Raw genomic sequence first — 20,792 nt, 5'->3', positions numbered from 1 at the left:
TCTTTGTGCCTTGTGGTGGCACTTGCTTAGTCAGCCTGCACATCCCCACTGGAAGGCCTTTCTGGCCACAGTCAGGGAGACGAGGTGTGCTGGGGCCAGTGGCACGCTCAGATGTTTCCAGAACCAGGCAGGCGATGAGTGAATTGAGCGTGTGTAAGCACTATCTTCACCACCCTCTCCCCTGCCCACCTGCCCCACCACCTACAAATTAGCTTTTGCTCATTAGACGCACGCAGGCTTCTGTGTTCTCGTCCTGGCATGCACAGCTCCTCCCCAAGCCTGCCCCCCAGCAAAGCTCCCCTCCTGTGGCTCATTGTGACCCCCTTACTCACCTTGGCTCTTGTTACCTGGCCTCACCAAGCAGCTGGCTTTTTAGTCTCTAAGTCATGTTGGAGAGGGAAGGAAATGAGTGATTATTGAAAACCTTTGCTCTGCTCTGCCCGGTGGTCTCCTGTGGGGTCCCGTTGAATTCTCACGGTAGGGTGGCGTAGCAAACATTGTCTCCAGGAGGCTCTCTAGCTGCACAGGTCATCAGTGGAGCTGAGATTGCTCCGAGATAGCACTGGGTGGGATATCTCTGCACTTGAAAAGTGCCAGACCCCGTGTGGTGGCACCACGCAGAGTGAGATATAGTGAGCTGGAAGTCTCTGAGTCAGCTGGTCATCACAGCCTCGGTCCGCTGGAGATGTGCTTGTGGGACATGCCTCTGCCTCAGGACCGGGGGTGACAAAATGTACCTACAAGTCAGGTGCTGGGCAGTCTGGGGTTCAACCCTCAGTTGTTTGGTGGAACATTTAAGTGGTCCGAGGCCAACATCTTTGAGAGTTTTACAGCCTACATCGTCTTCTCCCAGGATTCCTTAAGCTATAGAAGTTAGGTGCATGACCTAGTCTGGACCCAAGAGAGAAACGGACCCAATTTTCTAGTCCTGGCTCAGTGTCAGGACCTGTGGGCCGTGACCCAGCCTCCCTTACGTGAGCTCACCCCCAGAGGTGACTGAGCAGCTGGATGCTGGCAGGCCTGGTGGTCTGAGCCTTGCTTCCCAGGGGACTCTGGCCAGCGAGGGGGCTCCCTCAGCTAACTGGGAGGAGCTTCATGCCTGTGGGTGCTGGAAGGTTTCTGTGCCCATCCCTCTTTATACAAACAAGAAACCGAGGCTCCGGGAGGGGAAACCACTTGCTTACATGTCACTTATCAGCGAGGTCTCCCCTTTGAGATGGAGGCTGCTCTCCACACTATCCTGATGTGCCCTTTCCTCCAGTCACGATTTATTCATTCATTCCTCTGGGTGGGCACCTGTTGGTAGAGGCTTGGGATCCCCACCCCCTTCTCCCGGCAAATGAGGACAGCTGTGAGTCCATTGGCTGTGAGCCCTGGAGGAGGAGTCTGGACTCACCCAAGAGACCAGGACCATTGTGAGCTAAGCAACGCAGCCCCTTCCAGCCCAGAGAACCCAACCCACTTCTCCAGGCCTGAGGGCACTTACAAATGACAAGAAAGAAATCAAAGTGAATTTCAGCCTCCAGCCCCAAATCAGCAGTCGTGTCTCCTTCCCCAGGCTTTGTGGTCCTAGTGGAATCCCAGAGCCCTGGACTCATGATGCCAAGTGTCTGGGGAGGCCACCAAGGTTCCAGCTGCTCCCGAGACTCCAGACTGGAGACTCCAGACCAGGGCTTGAGAATCCAAGCCAGGGCTGACCTGTGCTGCACCAGCACCTGGCCCGGGAGGAATGCGGGCTCCCAGGGCCCGGGCAGGGTCAGTTCTCCCAGGGGGCACATGGAGCACCCCAAGGAGTGGTCCCAGAGCCAACTAACTGCCTGAGGAGCTTTGTGTACAGTCGAAGGACTCTGATTTGAGGGTCCTGGTCTTTTGGTTCTAGGCGTTGTTGTGACTGATGCGATGTCGCTGCCTGGGAACCACTGAGAGAGCCTCCAAGAGTGTTTGTGGGTGTAGCATGGGGGTTGTTGAGGTACAGTTGGCTGAGTTCTTCTAAGCAGTGGTCCTTGAAGTCCTTAGTTACTGTAAGTAGTTGTGCTCGCCTAGAAACACTTCGGTTTTGAAAGTGCTCTGATAACAGGAGCATTCATGGAATACTGGTGATCTGCTCTGGGTGCAGGTGGCACTGGGTGGGGGGGGGGAGGGCAAGAGGGGACGGATGGAGAGGGGGCTGCTGGATGTAGAGGGAATGTGCCAGGTGGGGGCGCCCACGATTCCCAGAACACAGAGCTATGCTGTGTCTCCAAGCCTCGCCTCCAATGTGAGCGGGTGGACGAGCTGGACCCGGGCAGCTCTGTGACTGTGACCCAGAACATGCTGGGGTATCTAGACTCTGCTTTTTTAGCTTTAGGTTATGGGGTGGGGGGACGTGACCCTGAAATGACAGGTCTTTCAGCTGCTTTGCTGAGCTTTGACACACAGACTAAGTCAACAGCAGAAAACTTCAGATTATAGTTTTCTTGGGAAATTAGAGGCCCTAATTTTCATTCCCTGGGGATACCTGTTGAGGGCAGGGGCCTGGGGTTTTGAAAGTGGCTGGAGGGCTAGAGAAACCAAGATGGGGCTGGAAATGACGTCTGTCTTTGGAAAACCTGCACAGCTTGGAACTGCCACAGTACATGCCGAGGGGCTTGGTGGTTCTGCCTCTGGTAGGGGGATGAGGGGGGAGAACTTCTGGAGCCTTGCCATCTGCTACAGTACTGCCATTCTGTGCTGGGGGACTGTGATCTGCTGCCAGCTCCCCCTCTCCTGCCCCCCGGCTTGGGCAAGAGGCTGAGTTGCAGCCCTGGGGCTGAAGCACTGGGGTCATCCATTCACACAACACAGCAAGGCTCAGTATTGGGGTGTGCGGTGGCGTGTGCATGGAAGGATGTGTCTGGACAGGTCAGCAAGGCTGCTCAGGCAGTCAGCAGCCAGGGAACAGGGGAGGTGGGGGTGGCGCCCTGGAAAGAATTGAGGTTGTGGTCCCTCAGGAATGGCTGGTTAAATGGGGTGTCTACACGTGGAGGTGTGGCAGACTAACCCCCCAGGCTCTGCTAGGCAGGCCTCTGCTAGGCTGTGGCCCATCAGAGAGGGCCAGGAAACTGCCCACCGGGACAGAGCCAGGTAATCAAAAACCAGGCACTTGTGGAATTTCCCTCCTTTGATTATCCTTTAATTTTCAAGCAGTCAACTAGCACAGTGGCTTCAAGCAAGGGCTCTGGGTGGCCTGCCTCGTGTGAATCCTCATCCTTCCATTCTCTAACCTTGTAAGTCGTGAGTAAAGTACTGGAACCTTCTACCTATTTTTTTTTTAAACTGATTTAAGTACCTATTGATTTATTCAACAATTATATGATCTTAGAATTGGACTGGACCAAGGTCGGCATCTTACTCAACCTCTGTCCACACATCCCTTCCTGTGGTCATCCAGGCTCTGCCGGGTATTTCCCGAGAGGAAAGCTCACTATTTCATGTCGTGTGGGACACTCTCCCTCTGTCTGTGAATTGGGCATCTTGGCCATCATAGGACCGATTCATAGGACGGAATGAGGAGAGAGTGAGTTAGAACATCTGAGGTTCTTAGACCAGTGGAGGTGCTCAGTAAACACTCTCATTATTAACCAGATTCCTCCATTCTCATTTCCCAGTCACTGGGTCCCTCACATCTTTAAAAGACCCCAGGAAATGCCTTTTCTCCCAAATGTCTCCCATGTTGTTGCTAACATTCACCTTTTGCTTGTAACCCTCACATTCTGATTTTTGGCAACGATGGAGGCCCTTCCCGCCCCTGGGAAGATTTCCTGATCAGGGTGCCGGTCCCCTCCCCGGGGCTTCATGAAACCAGTGATGTGCTTTGCACTCTGGGGTGGCCAGAGAGGGCCCCTCCCAGCCAGGCAGGGAGTCAGTATGTTTCTATATGGGGTGTTTCACAAAAATTCAAAAATCAAAGGGCAGCAAGACCCGCCCCCCCTGCAAGCCAGGGTTTACATAACAATAATGAGCATCCAGAGAAAAAGCCTTTGCAACACAAAGAGTTTTCCTGCCCGGTCTTAATGGCCAGCCTTGCGTTCACAATTCATTAATGCAGAGGAGGTTATTAATGGCCGAGGGAAGCGTTTGGGTTTGTTCCGGGGAAGTGCTGGCCGCAGGACGGGCCGCAGTCAGCCGAGGCCCACTCCCTGGCGCACTTAGCCCGGCTGCCTCTAACCTGTGATCGGAGAGCTGGGTGTGAGGGGGAAGCTCATTACAGCTGCCAGGGGAGAGCTTGCCGAACCCAGCCCACGCTCATGCCCGGAGTCACAGCCACTGTCCCACGCTGGGCGGGGCGGTGCGCAGGGCGGAGGCATCAAGGCTGGCCTTCCACAACCGGAGGGGGCAGGAGGGAGGGTGGGCAGCTGGCGGGGCACGCCGGGCCTGTGGGGGCACTCAGTCCCCGGTGTGGTACCCTGGAGTCAGGTCTCAGGTGAGAGAACAGCAGCAGAGCAGAGGAATGAGGTCTGACACTCTCTTAAGCTCCCCTCCCCATCCGCTCCTTGGGAGGAGAGATGGCCCCTGTGGTTCTGCATGGCTCCTCGGTCGCCCGGGCGAGGAGGAGCCCAGAGACAGAGAGACTAGGCCCCACCTTTGCAGCTGAGCTCTGTCAACCCAGGCCTTGCAGAGACTGTGAGGGCTGTTGGAGATGCTGTGTGCCAGGCACCCTGCCTGGAGCTGACACGCGGTGAGTGCTCAGCAGATGCTAGCAATTGGACTAACAGTCCTGGGCCTGCATCACGTGTGTGAGGACGAAGCAGGAGGTGAAGGGCAGGGTGTCCAGAGCTGGGAAACGGTCTGACCATGTCCTTCCTGAGGGCAAGGCCCCTTAGTTAGCCAAGAATGCACCCCACTGCTTCACATTGGCCTTGGCCCTTGGGCTTCCAGGCCAGAGTAAATCTCCCAGAGTCTGAGACTGGAAGGGCTTTATTGGCCAGTAAACATTTGCCCACCAAGGCTCAGCTCAGAGCCGGAGGCAGCCTCTTCCCCCTCCAAGTCCCCCACAAAGCGTTTCCCCCCTATTTCTCTTTAATCACCTTTTCCTTTGTGTTGTGATTTCTTTTTTAAATCACAGTTTTTGAAAACAATGAAAATTGTTTTATTTTGAAACATGATAACCAGAAAAATTTAGACGACATACATCGAGAGCTTAATGAATGATTTTAAGCACTTATGCAGCCTGCACCCCGGAAGCCCCCACATCATTTGGGCCCCTTTCTACTCACATCACTTTTCCTTCCCAGAGAGGAAACCACGGCCCTAATGTTTCTGATAACACAGCTTTGCCAAGCAGCTGAGTAGGCACTCAAAAACACTACTGTCTAGTCTTAAATTTTTGGACCTGTGTGTGTATATACATATAACTGGAGTCATACAGTATGTATTCTTAGTGTCTGGCTTCTTTGACTTGGCATTATGTTTGGGAGATTTATCCACGTAACTAGGGTTAGTTGTAGATTCTTCACGATATTCTATGTACATGATCATATCATCTGGGGTTAAAGACAGTTTGTCTCTCTCTTTCCAGTCTTCATATAGTCACCCCTGGGGGATTGGTTCCAGGACGACCTCCTCCCATAACCTCCGTACCAAACCCCGCCCATCCTCAAGTCCCTTATGTAAAATGTGGTGTAAGGAATGCAGGTGACCCTCCGTATCCGCAAGTTTCACATCCGCAGATTCTATCACCTGCAGATTGATTTTAATCGGTTGGTTGAATCTGGGGATGCGAAACCCACAGAAACAGAAGGTCAGACTGTACCTTTTATTTGTCTTTTTCTTGTCTGGCCATGTTGGCTTGAACCTCTAGTACAGTATTGAATAGAAGTGGTGATAATGGGCACCCTTGCTTTGTTCTTTTGTTTGTTTGTTTGTTTAAAAGTAACAGCTTTATTGAAATGCAATTCACATACCGTTCCGTTCATCCATTAGAACGCACAACTCAATGACTTTTAGTGTAGTCAAGAGTTGTGCAACCATCACTACCATCGACTTTGGAACTTTTTCATCACCCCAGACCTATTAGCAGTCACTGCTCATTTCCCCCAACTCCCCCTGCCCCAGGTAACCACGAACATTTCTGCGTCTATAGAACTTGGACATTCCATGACTGCCATTGTGGACATTTCACATGAGTGGAATCATAACATGTGTGGTCTTTGTGCCTGATCCTTGCCTCATTCCCTTATTCTTGATCTCCGGGGGAAGCCCTCACAATTTCATAATCGCAATCGTGTTTACTGTCTGTCTATTTTTTTTTTAATTTTAAAGATACCCTTTATCAAGTAAAGATATTTTCCTCTTGCCCTAGAGTTTTATTTTTAATTATTCTTTAAAAAATCATGACTATCAATGGATGTTGAGTTTCATCCAACATTTTTTCTGCTGCTGTTCAGACAATCACATGATTTTTCTTTCTCAGTATATGAATATGGTTGGTTACATTGATTGATTGTTTAGTGTTAAACCAACTGTGCATTCCTGGAATAAACCCAAATTACATGTATAGCTGGATATGCTGATACTCTGTTTAGAGTTTTTGCATGTATGATCATGAAGAAATTAGCTTCTGATTTTCTTTTCTTATAATCTTCATTCCAGGTTTCAGTAGTGTTTTATTTACCTGCAAACTTAGTATAATAGAAGTAGCAGCAGTGGGGAGGGTATAGCTCAGTGGTAGAGTGTATGCTTAGCATGCATGAGGTCCTGGGTTCCATCCTCAGGATATCTATTAAAAAAAAAAAGCAGAAGCCAAACTGCCCTTCAGTTTTATTATCTCTCCTGATTCTGAGGACTGGCTGGGCTCAGCCGGGCAGTTCTGCGGCTGCTTTTGCCTGGGGTGTCTCATGAGGTTGCAGTCAGATGGCAGCTGGAGCTGGTCCATCCAAGATGGCGTCACTTCTCTGCCTGGTGCCTTGGCAGGGGTGCTGGGAGGCTGGGTACTTTGTCTCTCTCTCCTGTCTCTCTCTCACTCTCTCCATGGTGAGCCTGGTGGGATTTGGATGGTGTTTGGGTCCTAAGAATGTAAAAGCAGACGATGTCAGCTTATGCTCAAACAGGCAGCGTTGCTTCTGCCCTATTCTATTGACTAAAACTGCTCACAGAGCCAGCTCAGACTCAAGCGGAGGGACCTGCACACAGTTGTGACTGTGGGGAGAGTGGTTCATTGAAGGCCCTCTTTAGAGACTGACTACACAGGCATTGAGAATACTTGGGCCTCGTGACATGAGAAGGGGTGTTCATTTGTTTTTGAACCGACCTAACTTCTCAGTCCTGACTATGAGCACTTTAAGGGCACTGGCCATACCTGACTCACCTCTAGGTCCTCCTAAGCCACTCACCCCCTTCTAGGCCACCCAGCCCCTAACACGGGGTCTGGTGCAGAGTGAGAGATAGTGAAGTTGGGTGAAGGAGGAAAGAAGGTCATGCTGCTCCAGGAGACCCCAGTCTACTAGGTGTGGCCCTGCACCACTGGCCACCTGCTGGGCCTAGAAACTGCTGGGCCCTCCTGTCTTTCATTCAGCACCCACTGAGCACCCTACTTTGCCCGATTCTGAACTGAGCATCCTTTGATGAATTAGACACATCCCTATCCTATGGGGGCTCACAGGCTGGGCATGGGCTTGATGAGACAAACAGGTCAATAAAGGATGCTATGGCATGGGACACAGTCCTGTACTCCCAACAAGGGCATGGAAGGTGTGGGGGAAGCCCAGAGGCGGGAGGAACTCTTTCTCTGTGGGAATGAGGAGGGGTTTCCAGAGGAAATGCTTGAGTTGGCCTTGAAGGAAGTAGAGGAGTTACCCAGTGTGGGTGGCCACTCCAGGCAGACAGAACAATATGAGCAAAGGGCCTGGAGCCAGTGGGGATGCAATGTAGAGGAAAGGGCAAAGCGTGAGGTTGGATGGAGCCACGGTCCTAGGAGAGGATGGTGTAGTCTCCACGTGAATCCAGGCTCTAGAGTCAGACCAGCCACGGCCCTTTACTGTGCCCCTCCTGTTATAAGGTCAACTTAGGGCAGACCCCGGTCTCCTTATCTGTCAAATGAGGGTCATCATGGCCTCAGTACCCGAGATTGCCTGTGGTCTATAGGGTGTGTATCTGTGTCTGGCACGTCCTGGTGCCCAGTAGGTGCTGGTGATTGTTGTTAGGGTTATGACGATGAGGCCAAAGGTCATTTGTGATCTGATTAGGGTTTGGGTTTGGATCTCCGGGGCAGAGGATCCTACTTCCTGCAGGGGCTCACTCCTCAAGGGAGAGGCTCCCAGGACCCTGTGCTCAGTCCACAAGGTCCACAATGTGCAGCTCCCAGAGAGCAGGACAGCCTTCCAGGGGCTCTGGGCTGGTTTCTGAAGGTACAGATGTTTGGGGAACAGGGAACTGGAAGGATAGAACGTGCTCTGTCCTCATGACCCAACCCCTCATGGTTGGGTCAGCCCTGGCCCCTCCATGCCTAGCTGATGTTAGGAAGATGGGGGTAGAGAGCCAGCAGTTGATATTTGGAAGGAATCTGTTTGTTGAGTATGTTACCAGGAAACAGTAGGGGAAACTGAGGCCCAGGGTGGGGGTAAGACTGTCCGAGGTCACACAATTCCTCTGTCAGACGAGCCAGGGACCCCGGTGTCCCACCTCCCAGCTCCCCACGCCCTGTATTGATTCTTTGCCTTTTACAGGCACCTGCTGTCATTCTCTGGCTTTCAAAACTGCAATTCACTTTCCAGAAGCCATTTCCTATGGGTGCTGATGGGTTTGCCCTTCCTGCTAATCAATGGGGCCCTGGAGTGCAGGGAGCTGAGCAGAGGGCTCCTGGCTTGTGCCCAGAGGCAGCAGGAGAAGCAGGCTGCCCGGCCAGAGTGCTGGCTCCCGCCGGGAGGAGGGAGGACGGTGCTCACTGGCATCGGACCGCCTGGAGCGTGCATCCCTGCTGCTCCTCTGGCTGGACCGGGGTCCTGGATCTGGGCGCTGTCATTATTTGCTTGCCCTTCCAGAGGTATCCAAACAGAAAGGGGGCATTGGCGCTGGCCCTGAGGCACAGGCTGAGCTGACTCCTGTCGGGGAGGGTGTGCTGAGTGAATAAGCAGCTGACGGGACAGTGGGCGCAAATGTGCAGTGGAGCCAGGGAAGGGGTGTAGCATCAACTCCCCCAGAATAACCTGCTAAATTAACCTGGGGACTTGGGCATTAATCAGACCGGATAACTCTGTGATGACCTTAGTTTTTCTTTTCGTGGGGTATTGAGGAAGCTTAGAACCTGGGAGATGGTAACATTGAGGAACTAAAATACATCCACTCAGGCAGGAAAGATAGACGCTCTCTCCCTTTCTCCCTTCCCCAAAGACTCGAGTGTTTACTTTGTACCAAAATTGGCCATTTTTAGCTCTGGAATCAGGACAGAGGGTGGGCTGAGCGTGGTCAAAGGGCGCTTACCCTGCAAGTTTGGGAGGTGAGGTGGGTATAAAAATAAATACAGCTTGTGGCAAAGAGGCAATAAAAACCCTAACCCGGGGACAGGAGAAACCACGTCAGAGGTTCTGTGGGAGAAGTCATCTGGGAGTGAATTTGAACTTGTTGTGTTTTTGTTGGTGAACACAGTCAGTCATAGCATCTAAAAAAATCTCTGCTTGAATATCGCAGGCGTCTACCAGCCCTGCCACGCAAATGCTCCTTCTGAAGTGTAAGGAACCGGTACTAAGAATCACAGAATATGTCAATTTATTAATTTAGCTCTAAAGCAAAAAGAAATGAACTACAGCATTTGTGTGGAAGGTCTCATAAATCCACTTCCTCATTTCCTTGCTCAATTCTTTTACCCTTAACGTGAACATTCAATAAGAAATCAGCGTTCGAGAGCGCTCCTTGCAAGCAAACTTGTAGTTCCTGTTCCCTTCTGATGGTGAAAAAGTGCTCTCGGCAGAGACAAGACAGAACTAACTTAATTTTTCCTGTCAGTCTCTGTAGTAGATCAATTAAACTGCCAAGGAGATCAAATATTTCAGACTGTATTTATTACATTAAGTATTTATGTTCAGGCCGAGCCTTTAAAGCATGATGTCATGTAGGAATGGAGGCCGATTAGATCAATTCAGCAGAATTTGCTGTGACTTAATGGAAATCTAATTGTGTGTTTTAATTTAGGGTCCAGGAGGTAGTAGGTTCTCCAAACAAAACGATTTTCAGGCTGCATTTGGGGGTCGGGGGCTTTGGTGGTGGGACACGTGGTAGAGATGGAGGAAGGAAGTCATGGCCTTTTAGGTGCTTTGCTGGCTTGGTGGGAGGTGGTTGCATCCCAGGCAAGGGGCCACTGACTTCAATCCCCACTGAAAGGGAGATGGATGGAATGCTCCTGGTGGATCTTCCATTGTCAGCCCTTAGCTGCATGTTCTCTGGTCCCTAACTCCAGTGCAGACTGAGGCCATTAGCAGTCGTGGGGTCTCAGTTGGGTGACGAGGACCCAGTCCTAATTCCTTAGCCACCTCAGTGGAAAGCATCCATCCCATCCTCTGAATGAAAGGAGATGAGAAATCACGAGTCACCATAAAAAGATACCCTTATTGTGAGAGTAATACTTGGTTCACTTAGAAAAAGGGGAGAAAACAGCAAAACACAAAGAAGAATATAAAAATCATTCATAATTTTTAACATCCAGAACCAAACACTCTGAATATTTGTTATTGGCACATCTGCTTTCTTCCCATTTATAAATAGATATCTCTAATACATTTATGTATTTTGGACCTTATTTAGAAATTTAAAATTTTTTAACCAAAAAAGGTTAAATTTATTGATATTTTCTGATTCTAAATAAAACTATATACTATATATACCTATGAACTCATATATATGTATGTACTGTGTATATATGAGTATGTACATAGACATACATGTACCAAAATGGGATCATACTGACTTACTCTTTCTTAACCTGCTTTTTAAACTTAATATTATATTATTATTATTATTTTTATGGCACCAAGTAGCCTCCTACAATATAATTTTGTCACAGCTTCAGTGCATTCAATATGGTGATTATAACTTAGTCAATTTTCTATTATTGGGCAATTAGGTTATCTATAGTTTTTTGTTGCTCTATGCCACACTGGGATAACTTCCTTTGCAGCTAATTTAATCTTTAGCCCATTCATGATGATAGCTTTCTGAGAGATTAAAAAAGAAAAGGAAAAAAAAAAAAAAAACTAGAGCCCCCAGTCTGGAAATCTAGTCATTAAAAGACGAGATTTTTAAAGTTTCTTTGGCTTACTCCTCAAAATTTTATTGGCAGAATAAAAGGTGCTACTTTTTGGTCTGATGGGAAAGGCTTCACAGCTGTGAAGACAGTGGAGGACTGCTTGTAACTCAGGATGGAGGAGCAGGGCGGGGGAGGATGCTCACGGCACCTCCCCGCATCCTGCATCTCAGGCAGATCCCACTGTTCATCCTGCGTGTCCTCCAGGGATGCTCAGAGCAAGTCAAGTTCTTCATCTGTCCGTTGAATCGCATTGTTAATTGAAATAAGCTGTGAGTGGTGACTTAGTCTTGCCCTTTCATTTATATGGGGTCATGGAAATGATCATTGTTGGAGGGCTTCGGGCTTCATAGAATTTCTCCCCAAGGTAGGTGTGTCACCTCCTCTTACAGATGAGGAAGCCAGAGGTTGGAAAGATGGTGAGAAGTCCCATGACTGGTTAACGGTGGTACCAAACTTCAAAGCCCACTTTCTCCGTCCTCGTCAGGCTGCCCCTGGCTTTCAGACCCCAGAGACGTCCTATTGCCACTCTCATTTTATAGGATTTTGATAATTATTTCTCAATTTTGGGGTAGACGTTTTCCAAAGTGCCTGTCACCACCCTGACATAATGAAATCAGTACAGAGCCTCTTAGAGCCGACTCGGTGTCACTCCATCACTAATAGACAAAGTCTTGGTGTGGTTTTCAAAGCCCTTTCAAACACCATCCCTTGTGATGGTTCCCCTGGTGACAGCTGGCCTCACCCATCCTCAGCTATGCTACTTTGCTTGTCTTGTACTCAGTGGCCCCAGGTTACTGTGTGTGTTGACTTTTGGGGCTGTTTTATAAGTTTTTGTCTCTTTTCTCAATATTACCCATCAATGTGTAGGCCATTAGCAGCTTCATTGCTTTCTAGTTAGCGGCAGCCTGGTAAGTCAGACAACTTACGTTAGAACTTAGAAGTGCACTTGGAAGAGTCTTTAAGCACTTGGTGAGAGCCTTGAGCCTGCTTTTCGTGGGCAAAGTGCACGTGCTTTGGGGTCTAGGTTTTTACTCGGTAACTATTTGTTCATCTGCCGCCCTGAGCATCGCAGGGGAGACTTCCCCATTTGGCTACATCTGGCTTTCAGTAGTGCTCCAGCTTTGACCAAGCTGTTTGGGCAGGAGGCACATGGAGAAACCTCGTGATGCTCTTGCTACTGTGATATCCTGGAGAGATCAAGAGTTCGTTCTAAAAGGATCCATTTGTAGAAATCATTGTGTGCGTGTGTGTGTGTGTGTGTGTGTGTGTGTTAAAAGATGGTTGTGAGAGTTAGGGGAGATGCGGGTTGTTGGACAATTTAAGTTAGATTGAAATCAATTGAAATTCTGAAAACCTGTTAAAGTTGGAAGGGGAACTCTGCTTTGTAATTCACATCTCATTCTAAAACCAGTCCTTTTCTCATTGAAAGGGATTCAGAAACTTGTCTTGTCCAATAGCCCATATGATGCACAAAGATTCTATACAACATCCAGTCCAGGGGACTTGGAAATCCACCATCCTCTGGAGAGAGCCCTCTGCATGTGCATAGCATTCTGAGGGTGAAGAAAGGAAAGCCCCCCTTTCTCTCTCACTCCACCATGGCTTCTATTCCACCTGCACCCAGAGAGAGGCAGTTACCTCAGATCCACTGTCTTGGGATCAGCTCAACTCAATTGCCCCAGTTCTTTCACTTTTTCACTCTTCTCTCCTTCCTTCCCTCTCCCCTTGCTCTCTCTGGTCTGATGATCTGACCAGGATTTTACCCTCCCTTTTTCTACAGGTTCTGCCTCTGTTAAGGCAACCCACTACCATACGGCGTCACAGTGAACTTACTTATTACGACTTACTGAAGTCATATCGATACATGTTCTACTGCTGAGACACATCCCCATCTGTACAATTGGATCCTTGGGTGCCGATTATACACTTTACCTGTTTCCCTGAAAAATATTGTCCAATTAGGTTTGTCTCCTGGTTCGCTTTTGATCTTGTCTGCTGTCCAGATGGCCAATCTCAGCCTTGTCTGTACCTGCCTTCTGGATCTCATCTGTGTTCTCCTCCAGGGAAGGGCAAGACAGAGAGAAGGGGACTCCCCCAGTGGTTCATTTTTTCAGCATTTCTCGATGTGGCTGTTCAGACGTTATGAGTATCGCCCTGCTTTGATGGGCACTTGGAGTGTAGATGAGGGAAGAGGGTGATGTCTGTGAGGGGCTTAATGCCAAAGACTTTTGTTGGGCAGGGTCTATCTCGCAGGGTCTGCCCTCTGCTGTGGAAATGACCACCCCACGGGCACGGCTCAGTCACAGGACAGAGGCAGGGCTCAAGGGAGTGTGCAAACCATGTGATGCTTCCTCAGCCAAAGACCTGCAGGTCAGGTGGGTCGAGGGTGCCACCCTCGAATGTGAGTGGGTGTGCAGTGGGTGAGTGTGGGTGGCCTCAGGCACTTTGGAAGTCCAAACCCGCTGAAGGAACCATAAAGGAATCCCAGCCTCGGCTGGTCCTCATCTGCCCGATGATGTTCACCTGAACTATCTTTTGGCTCTTAGTTTTTTACCTCTGATGCATTTTATTTTATTTTATTGAAGTACAGTCAGTTTACAATGTTGTGTCAATTTCTGGTGTATAGCATACTGTTTTAGATATATATATATCATACATACATTCCTTTTCATATTCTTTTTCATTACAAGTTACTACAAGATATTGAATACAGTTCCCTGTGCAATACAGTAGAAACTTGTTGCTTATCTATTGTATATATAGTAGTTAGTATCTGCAAATCTCACACTCCCAGTTTATCCCTTCCCACCCCCTTTCTGCCCTGGTATTATAGTTTTGTTTTTAAGAATATATTTTATTTGTAATTTTGGTAAAACACACATATGATAAAATTTACTCTCTTAACCATGTCGAAGTGTATAGCTCCAAGTGTTAAATACATTCCCACTGCTGTGCAACCATCACCACCATCCGTCACCAGGACTCTGTCATGGTCCCATCATCCCAAACTGAACCTCTGTCCCCACTAAACCTTAACTCCTCATTCTCCTCCCTTCAGCCCTGGCAGCCACCATCCTACTTTCTGTCTCTCTGAATTTGACTCTGGGCACCTCCTACAAACAGATTCAGACAGAATTTGTCTTTTTCTGACTGGCTTAGTCCACTTGGCGGAATGTGCTTGAGGTTCATGCATGTTGTAGCCCGAGTCGGAATTTCCTTCCTTTTTAGGGCCGAACAAATACTCCATTGTATGCACAGCCCTTAGAGTTTTTCACCAGTGTCTCCCAGAGTCGTTGGCTTCGTCTGGTCCTTAGTTTCCCCGCATCCAGTGAGGGGGGTGAACTAGGTTGTTGCAGAAAAATGTGTTACAGCTCGGTGCTACAGCTCAGTTGTGACAGCAACCTGGATCTGGGCGAGAGACCAAGCAGCACTCAGAGACTTGGAGAACTCAGATTTATTACAACAGCAGGCCCAGAAGAGTTCACACTCTAAACTGCGACTGTAGGTTTACACAGGTTTTTATAGGCTGCCAGTTTATACTTTGCAACATCATTTGCAAATAAGGTATAACAAAAGTTGACTAATTAGGAACAAGCTTTGTAGAAATGGACCAATCAGGAGGGAAAGAAATAACCAATCAGGAGTGGGGGAAATGGACCAATCAGGAGTGACAGAAATAACCAATCAGGAGTGAGCTCCATGCAAATGAAGTACTACAAATGGACCGATCAGGAGTTAGCTCAAGGAACCAATAGAATTTTATGGGTAAGTTCCACTTTCCTAGAAGTAAGCTGTTTCAGAGGCAAAGAGTGAGATAACGCCACCAGGACAGGGAACTGGATGGTGCTGGCAGGAGAGTAGTGGCCCTGCCTGGGGATCCTGCTGGTCTTTTTTATGGGACTTCCCACTTCAGGTGAGCTGTGCCTCAGTTCCCTGGGTTAACTTCTTTCTTTGATCTCTGAATCTGGGATTTGCAGACTGGGAATGTGGTTACCAGTGGCTTTTGTGGGGCCTTGCCTGTTGCAGGTGTGACCTCGCAGGTGTGGGCTGTGGGTCCAGGAGGCTCTGTCTTGTCCAAGGGGTACTTCTTCATCCTGAAGGTGATGTGGTCATCAGCAAGTCACAGACTAGTTAACACCCCCTTTGATGCCTATGTCAGAGCAAGGCCTTGCTGAGGACAAGAATCGGCCTGAGATATGGTGTTAAGCTCGCTCCTCTCGGGCTGGCCTGACGTGGGGTTGGCTGCCCAGGTCTGAGTCTAGGGACCACGGTCACTCTGGGTCCTCCACAACCTACAGTCAAGCTCCCCTTGGACCCCCAGCCCCTCGAAACCTCTCTTCCTATGTGCTGGGGGTGAGGGGTTCTAATTTCAGTCTCCCTCCCTTTTTTTTTTTTAACATTCATTTAAAATTAAAGCGATGTTTCTGAGTTGAGAAGAAATTCACAGGTGCTGGAGAAAAGTGAGAAAAATTCTAAGGAGACACAGAGGAAAATTTTCAATATTCCACCTGCTCAGGTTTCACTGTTCTCCGTATTCTGTTCTCTTCACACGTGTGCCCCCTCCGGGAAGCAGACCTGGTAGGGAGGATGGCCTCCCTCGTAGGGTGGGTCCTAGGCCTCGGGATGGCTCCCAGGGCTCAGGGCACAGGCACAATTCCCAGCAAAGACTGCAGCTTCCTGCGGGGCTGAGACTGGTGTCAGCGTGTGGCTGTGGCTGTGTCTCTGCGAGAGCTGCTGGAAGAGGTGGGGACCATCAGGACTCGGGGTTTGAGCCCATGTAACTTTTTGTTTGTTTCCTACTGTGGCTGGAAACATCACCAGGCTGTAGCTGGCCAGGGGTGCGGGGCTGTGGACCGGGCTCTCAGGAGTCCTTCTGTAAACTGGGCACTTGGGACTCCTTTCACACTCATCTTGGTAGCTGCTGCCTGCTCTGTCTGCCCCTCCATCAACGTTGAGGCAGGAAGTGATGGCTGAATTTTAACCTCCTATTACACTGGAGGGAAAAAGTCCACTAGAAGGTTCTGGTCCCACTTCTGCAATAAACTGTGCAAACTTGGGCTGTTACTCCCGGAGCCTCGTTTCCTTACCTGGAATGTGGGGCTGAGTGATGCCCACCCCTCAGGGTGGCCAGAATGGTGACGAGAGGTGACAGTGGGTGCTGGTAAAGCTGGGCTTCCTTTTCTCTCCGAGCAGGCTTGGAAAGGAAGAGAAAGATGCCCAATGTGCTTGACAGGAGAGAAGGGAGCCTGGCCCTGGGAACCGAGGGTGGAGTCGCCCCAGCTGCTGGCATCGCTGATGCCACGGAGGCTGCCTCCTGAAGGCCGAGCCTCCGAGTGGGCGCCGTGCTGCCTCCTTCCTTCCAGCCACAGATATTTCCCAAGGGCCTGGCTCCATCGGGGGACTGTGCTAGGGGTTGGGGACAGAGTAGTGGACAAGGCAGAAAGATACTTGCCCCCTTGGAGATGTGAAGGAGCAGACAGATGGCAAACCAGTCACGAACCATTAAAGCTCCACCCACTGCCTGTGACCAGGGCCGTGAAGAAGTGAGCACAGTGCTGGGATGGGGCATGACCGGGGAGGCTGCCTTGAATGGGGAGTCCCACAGGGCTCCATGAGTGATGGTCCAGTGGAGCCCTAAAGAGAGAGAGGGAGCCCCATGCCGGAGGGAGGGCATCTTCACTCCTAGGGGGAGCCCGGTGAAGTGCCCGAGGGATGATCGGGGGAGGAATGTGTCCTCTTTTGAGACAGAGGGACACAGTGGTTAAGGAGCTGGCCCCCTGCCTGGCACGAGGTCCAGCTCTGCCACTTACTATTTAACCTCAGTCTCCTCGTCTGCAAAAGGGGATAATATTAAAGGTGAATTCCTAGAATTGTTCCAAAGCTGAGATGCATGAAGGCATGATGCATATGCACCGTGTGCTTGGTCCATACGAGTGTTTGCTGTAGTTAGTACGGCTCCTGTGCACAGCTTCGCTGTGACGGTGGTCCGAGCATTTGAAAGGAGGCGAGGGTGGTGGAGGCCCCTGCACGCAAGGGCTTGAAGGCCACAGGGAGGAATTTGGATTCATTCAACAGATAGGGGTTTTGATCCCCAAATACTCCTGATTTGCAATACTGCTTCTTCCAAAGCTGGCGAGCGTGGGCAGGAGAGCCGAAGGGTGGGCGGAGCATGGAGGGGCTGGCTTTGCTGCCCCCTCCCAGGTCTCAGGCCTCAGGAACAGGCACTGACTCCCAGCTGTCCTTGGCAGGGCCGCGGTGCACCATCTCCCGCTCCCCTGGTGGGATCGGGCTCCGGAGCTGGCCTAGGCTGGCTGGGGGCAGAGACTGTGGGGTGCACGTCTCCCACAGGCATCACATGTAAGGGGTGGGGGGGGGGCACCATCTGACCTGTCCAGAGGGGTGGGAAGTCTCTCTAGTTGTGTCATGCCAGCGCCTGAATCCACCCACCCGTCTGGGCACAGGTCTGTGTGACTCCCGCCTCCACACCTGCCCATGTGGTGGTGGCCGCACTGCTCAACTCCCCAGACTCTCCATAGCCCCTACATGCATGCATATGCAAACACACATACACAAACACAAACACACTCACACACACCCCTCTCTGTCGTCATCTTGGAAATGACACCTCTGTTCATTCATTTGGGTGCTCAGGCCCAAACCTGGGTGTCGCCTGTGAATCCTTCTTTTCCATCACCCTCCACTGTGGTCCACGAGCAATTCTCTCAGGCTCTCACCTTCAGCATCAACCCAGAATTTGGCCGCTTCTCATCGCCTCCCCTCCAGCCACCTTGGGCCGAGCTGCGTCCGCTGGGACTGCGTTATCACAGTAGCCTCCTCCTCTTCTCCTCCATGCAGTTAAGCTTGAGATGCTTTCTACTCAGACCCACTGAGGCTTCCCCTCACTGTGTCCTGCCTGACCCTGGTGGCCCCGGACCCATCTGCTGCCTTCTCCCCTGCAGTCTTTGCCTCTGGTCACTCTGAATACCCTGCTGCTCCCTCAGCAGGTGACTTCTGTCCCCACCTCGGTGCCCATGCACTGGTCTGCTTTCTCCCTAGCTGTCATGCTCTCTCCTGGACAGTCACATGCCTGTTTCTTGACATTTTGCTGAGGTCTCTGCCAAGCATCATGCTCCATTCCTTTAAAAAAAATTATTTATTTCAATGGAGGTACTGGGGATTGAAGCCAGGACCTCGTGCGTGCTAAGCATGTGCTCTTCCACTGAGCTATACCCTCTCCCCTGCCATTCACTTTTTTACTAGAATTTACCACTGCCTGTCTTTGCGTCAGGGATGGACGGGCTACTGTGTGCCTCTCCATTGGAACTGGGCTCCGTGAGGCCAGGGTCTTCCTGCCTTATTCCTGCTGTGTGGTCACTAGGGCCAAGAACAGTGCCGGGTGCTCATGGGATAATCACTGAATAAATGCGCAGTTGAGGATGACCTGGGAGGAGGGAGGTTTCTCAAACCCGGCACAGCAGAGGGCCCTCCTGGCCTTGTTCCTGGAGTGGTTCCTGCAGCACTGGCTGGCGGGCAGGGGGCCAGGCAATTGTTCTTAAGCCCCATTCCACACATTGGACCTGTGCTGAGTGCTTTCCACACTGATTCCTTCAGAGGGTCTCAAACCTTAGTTCATGGTGCCCGGAGGTTCTCTGAAACCTCAATTAATGTCTTGGGACTCTTGGGCCATGGCCTACTGGCTCGGTTCATTAAATGGTTAAGTTTAAGCAACTCAGTATGTGTTTATGTCCCGTGAACTTAGTAGCCATTTGAAAGATAATAGTTAGAAATTAAAAGAAAAATGGTATTTTTCTTTTACTGTTAAATAGCTTCCAGTACTTTCTAATGGGATGCGTACCCAGTGGGCTCTGCCAGGCTTGTCTGAACTTGGAATCAGGTTGGATGCCACCACCCTTCATTTTCGGTTCCACGTAGATATTCGTGTGATGCTTGTAAAATCCAGCTGCCCAAAAATATGACATCCTTGAAAAAAGTGCTGTGAGATCTCAGGCTGAAGCTGTGAGCTGTCTCGACCAGCACCTGCATGTGGTCAGACAGATGTGGTTGGCCTCCCCTTGCCTTTGAAAATTTAAAATACTCCTGCAGGGCCCCTGGGAGTTCGTAGAGGTGCTTTGGCACATGGTTTGGGGAGGCTGGGATTATGTCATTGGATCCTCATAATGATCCTGTGAGGATTATATCTAATATATTTCCATTTTACATAAGGAGAAGCCAAGGCTCCGAGAGGCCAAGATACTAGCGTAAGGTCACACAGCATTTTGGTGAGGGAACCAAAACTGATGAGTTCTGATATTCTGGTAATCGTTTGGACTATCAACTGGATCTCTTGAGTTGTGCATCTTCAGGGTCCTGAGCACCTCTCCCCTTAGTGTTTGGAACCAAACAGAATCAATCATCCTCTGGCCTCCACCCCAAGTCCATGAGACCGAAATGTGGACAGTGATGGCAGCCTGTTGTTTCTCCTCCTTCCAGGGGGCCCACTGTGCTCTTGCTGCGTCCCAGACCACATGGGGCTCTCCTTCCTCCCCACCTACGGCTGCCAGAGTAACCGCACGGCCAGCGTGGCTGCCCTGCGTATGAAGGCCCGCGAGCACTCGGAGGCCGTCCTGCAGTCGGCCAACCTCCTGCCTTCGGCCAGCAGCAGCCCCAGCCCCGCGGCCAAGCCGGCGCCTCCGGATGGCAGCCAGGACAAGACCCCTCCCAGCAAGGAACAGAGCGAGGGTGAAAAGAGTGTATGAGGGTCCCGAGTGCCCAAGCCTGCCGTGACCTCCCCTCCCTGCTTCTCCCAGCCTCCACCCCCATGGAATACTCTCCGAAGAGTGAGAAGCCTGCTGCCCAGAGCCTCCGCGTGGACTCAGGAGAGGAAGTGAGACCCACAGCTCCCCTGGCGTCTGGAGAGTGCCTCTTGAGTCCCAGTGGTACTTGTGAGTACCAGAGTCTGCCCTGGGATGAGACCCCTGGGGTTTCCATCTTGGCCCAGGAGTCTAGAGGGAAGGAACGTTCCTCACCCCATCACCTTCCTCTCTCTCTTCCTGGGTCACCACTGAAGGTCTTGTCAACCCAAAGAACCATGGCATTGGTCATCTTTGAGAGACCCCCCTGGGCTAAGTCTCATGCTCTGAGAGGGAACTGTCCCCCTTACGTTAAGAACCAGGACACTGGTGTGATCCCAACCAAGTCTGTTGCCTCCACCAAGACTAGTAGCAACACCCTCCTTTCTTTTGCTGGAGGTTACTGGTCGTGGGCTTGGTTAGGTGAGAAGGTGCGAAGACGTCGAGGTGGGAGGGGCTGGCAGGACACAGCCTGTCCCGGTGGGTACATGGTGGCTCTGCCCTGAGCAGTTCCCACTGGGCACTTCCAGCCAGAGAGGCCGGACTGATCAGACAGGCGGTCAGCTCCGAGAACGGGGGCCACCATCTCGACACTGCAGGCATGGAGCGAGTGCGGTCCCCACAACGGCAGCGCCCACCTGCAGGCCCTGTCTCTGGACCAGACCTCCAAGTTGGTGGGATGCTGACCA

The 20,792-nt window shown here is 50.7% G+C and overlaps 1 protein-coding gene across 1 annotated transcript in view; it reads left to right on the top strand.

Moving 5' to 3' along the window:
* The window catches only part of DRGX (dorsal root ganglia homeobox), a 32,031-nt gene extending 11,933 nt beyond the window's left edge, over positions 1 to 20,098 (top strand). The window contains exon 6 of the mRNA XM_010963497.3: positions 19,745 to 20,098. Within this exon, the coding sequence (XP_010961799.1) occupies positions 19,745 to 20,010 (266 nt within the window). The 3' untranslated portion in view covers positions 20,011 to 20,098. The remainder of the gene's footprint in view (positions 1 to 19,744) is intronic.
* The last annotated feature ends 694 nt before the right edge of the window (positions 20,099 to 20,792 follow it).

The sequence above is a fragment of the Camelus bactrianus genome, chromosome 11, assembly GCF_048773025.1.
Source record: "Camelus bactrianus isolate YW-2024 breed Bactrian camel chromosome 11, ASM4877302v1, whole genome shotgun sequence".
NCBI lineage: Eukaryota > Metazoa > Chordata > Mammalia > Artiodactyla > Camelidae > Camelus > Camelus bactrianus.
This window is presented reverse-complemented; position numbering and strand designations above follow the sequence as displayed.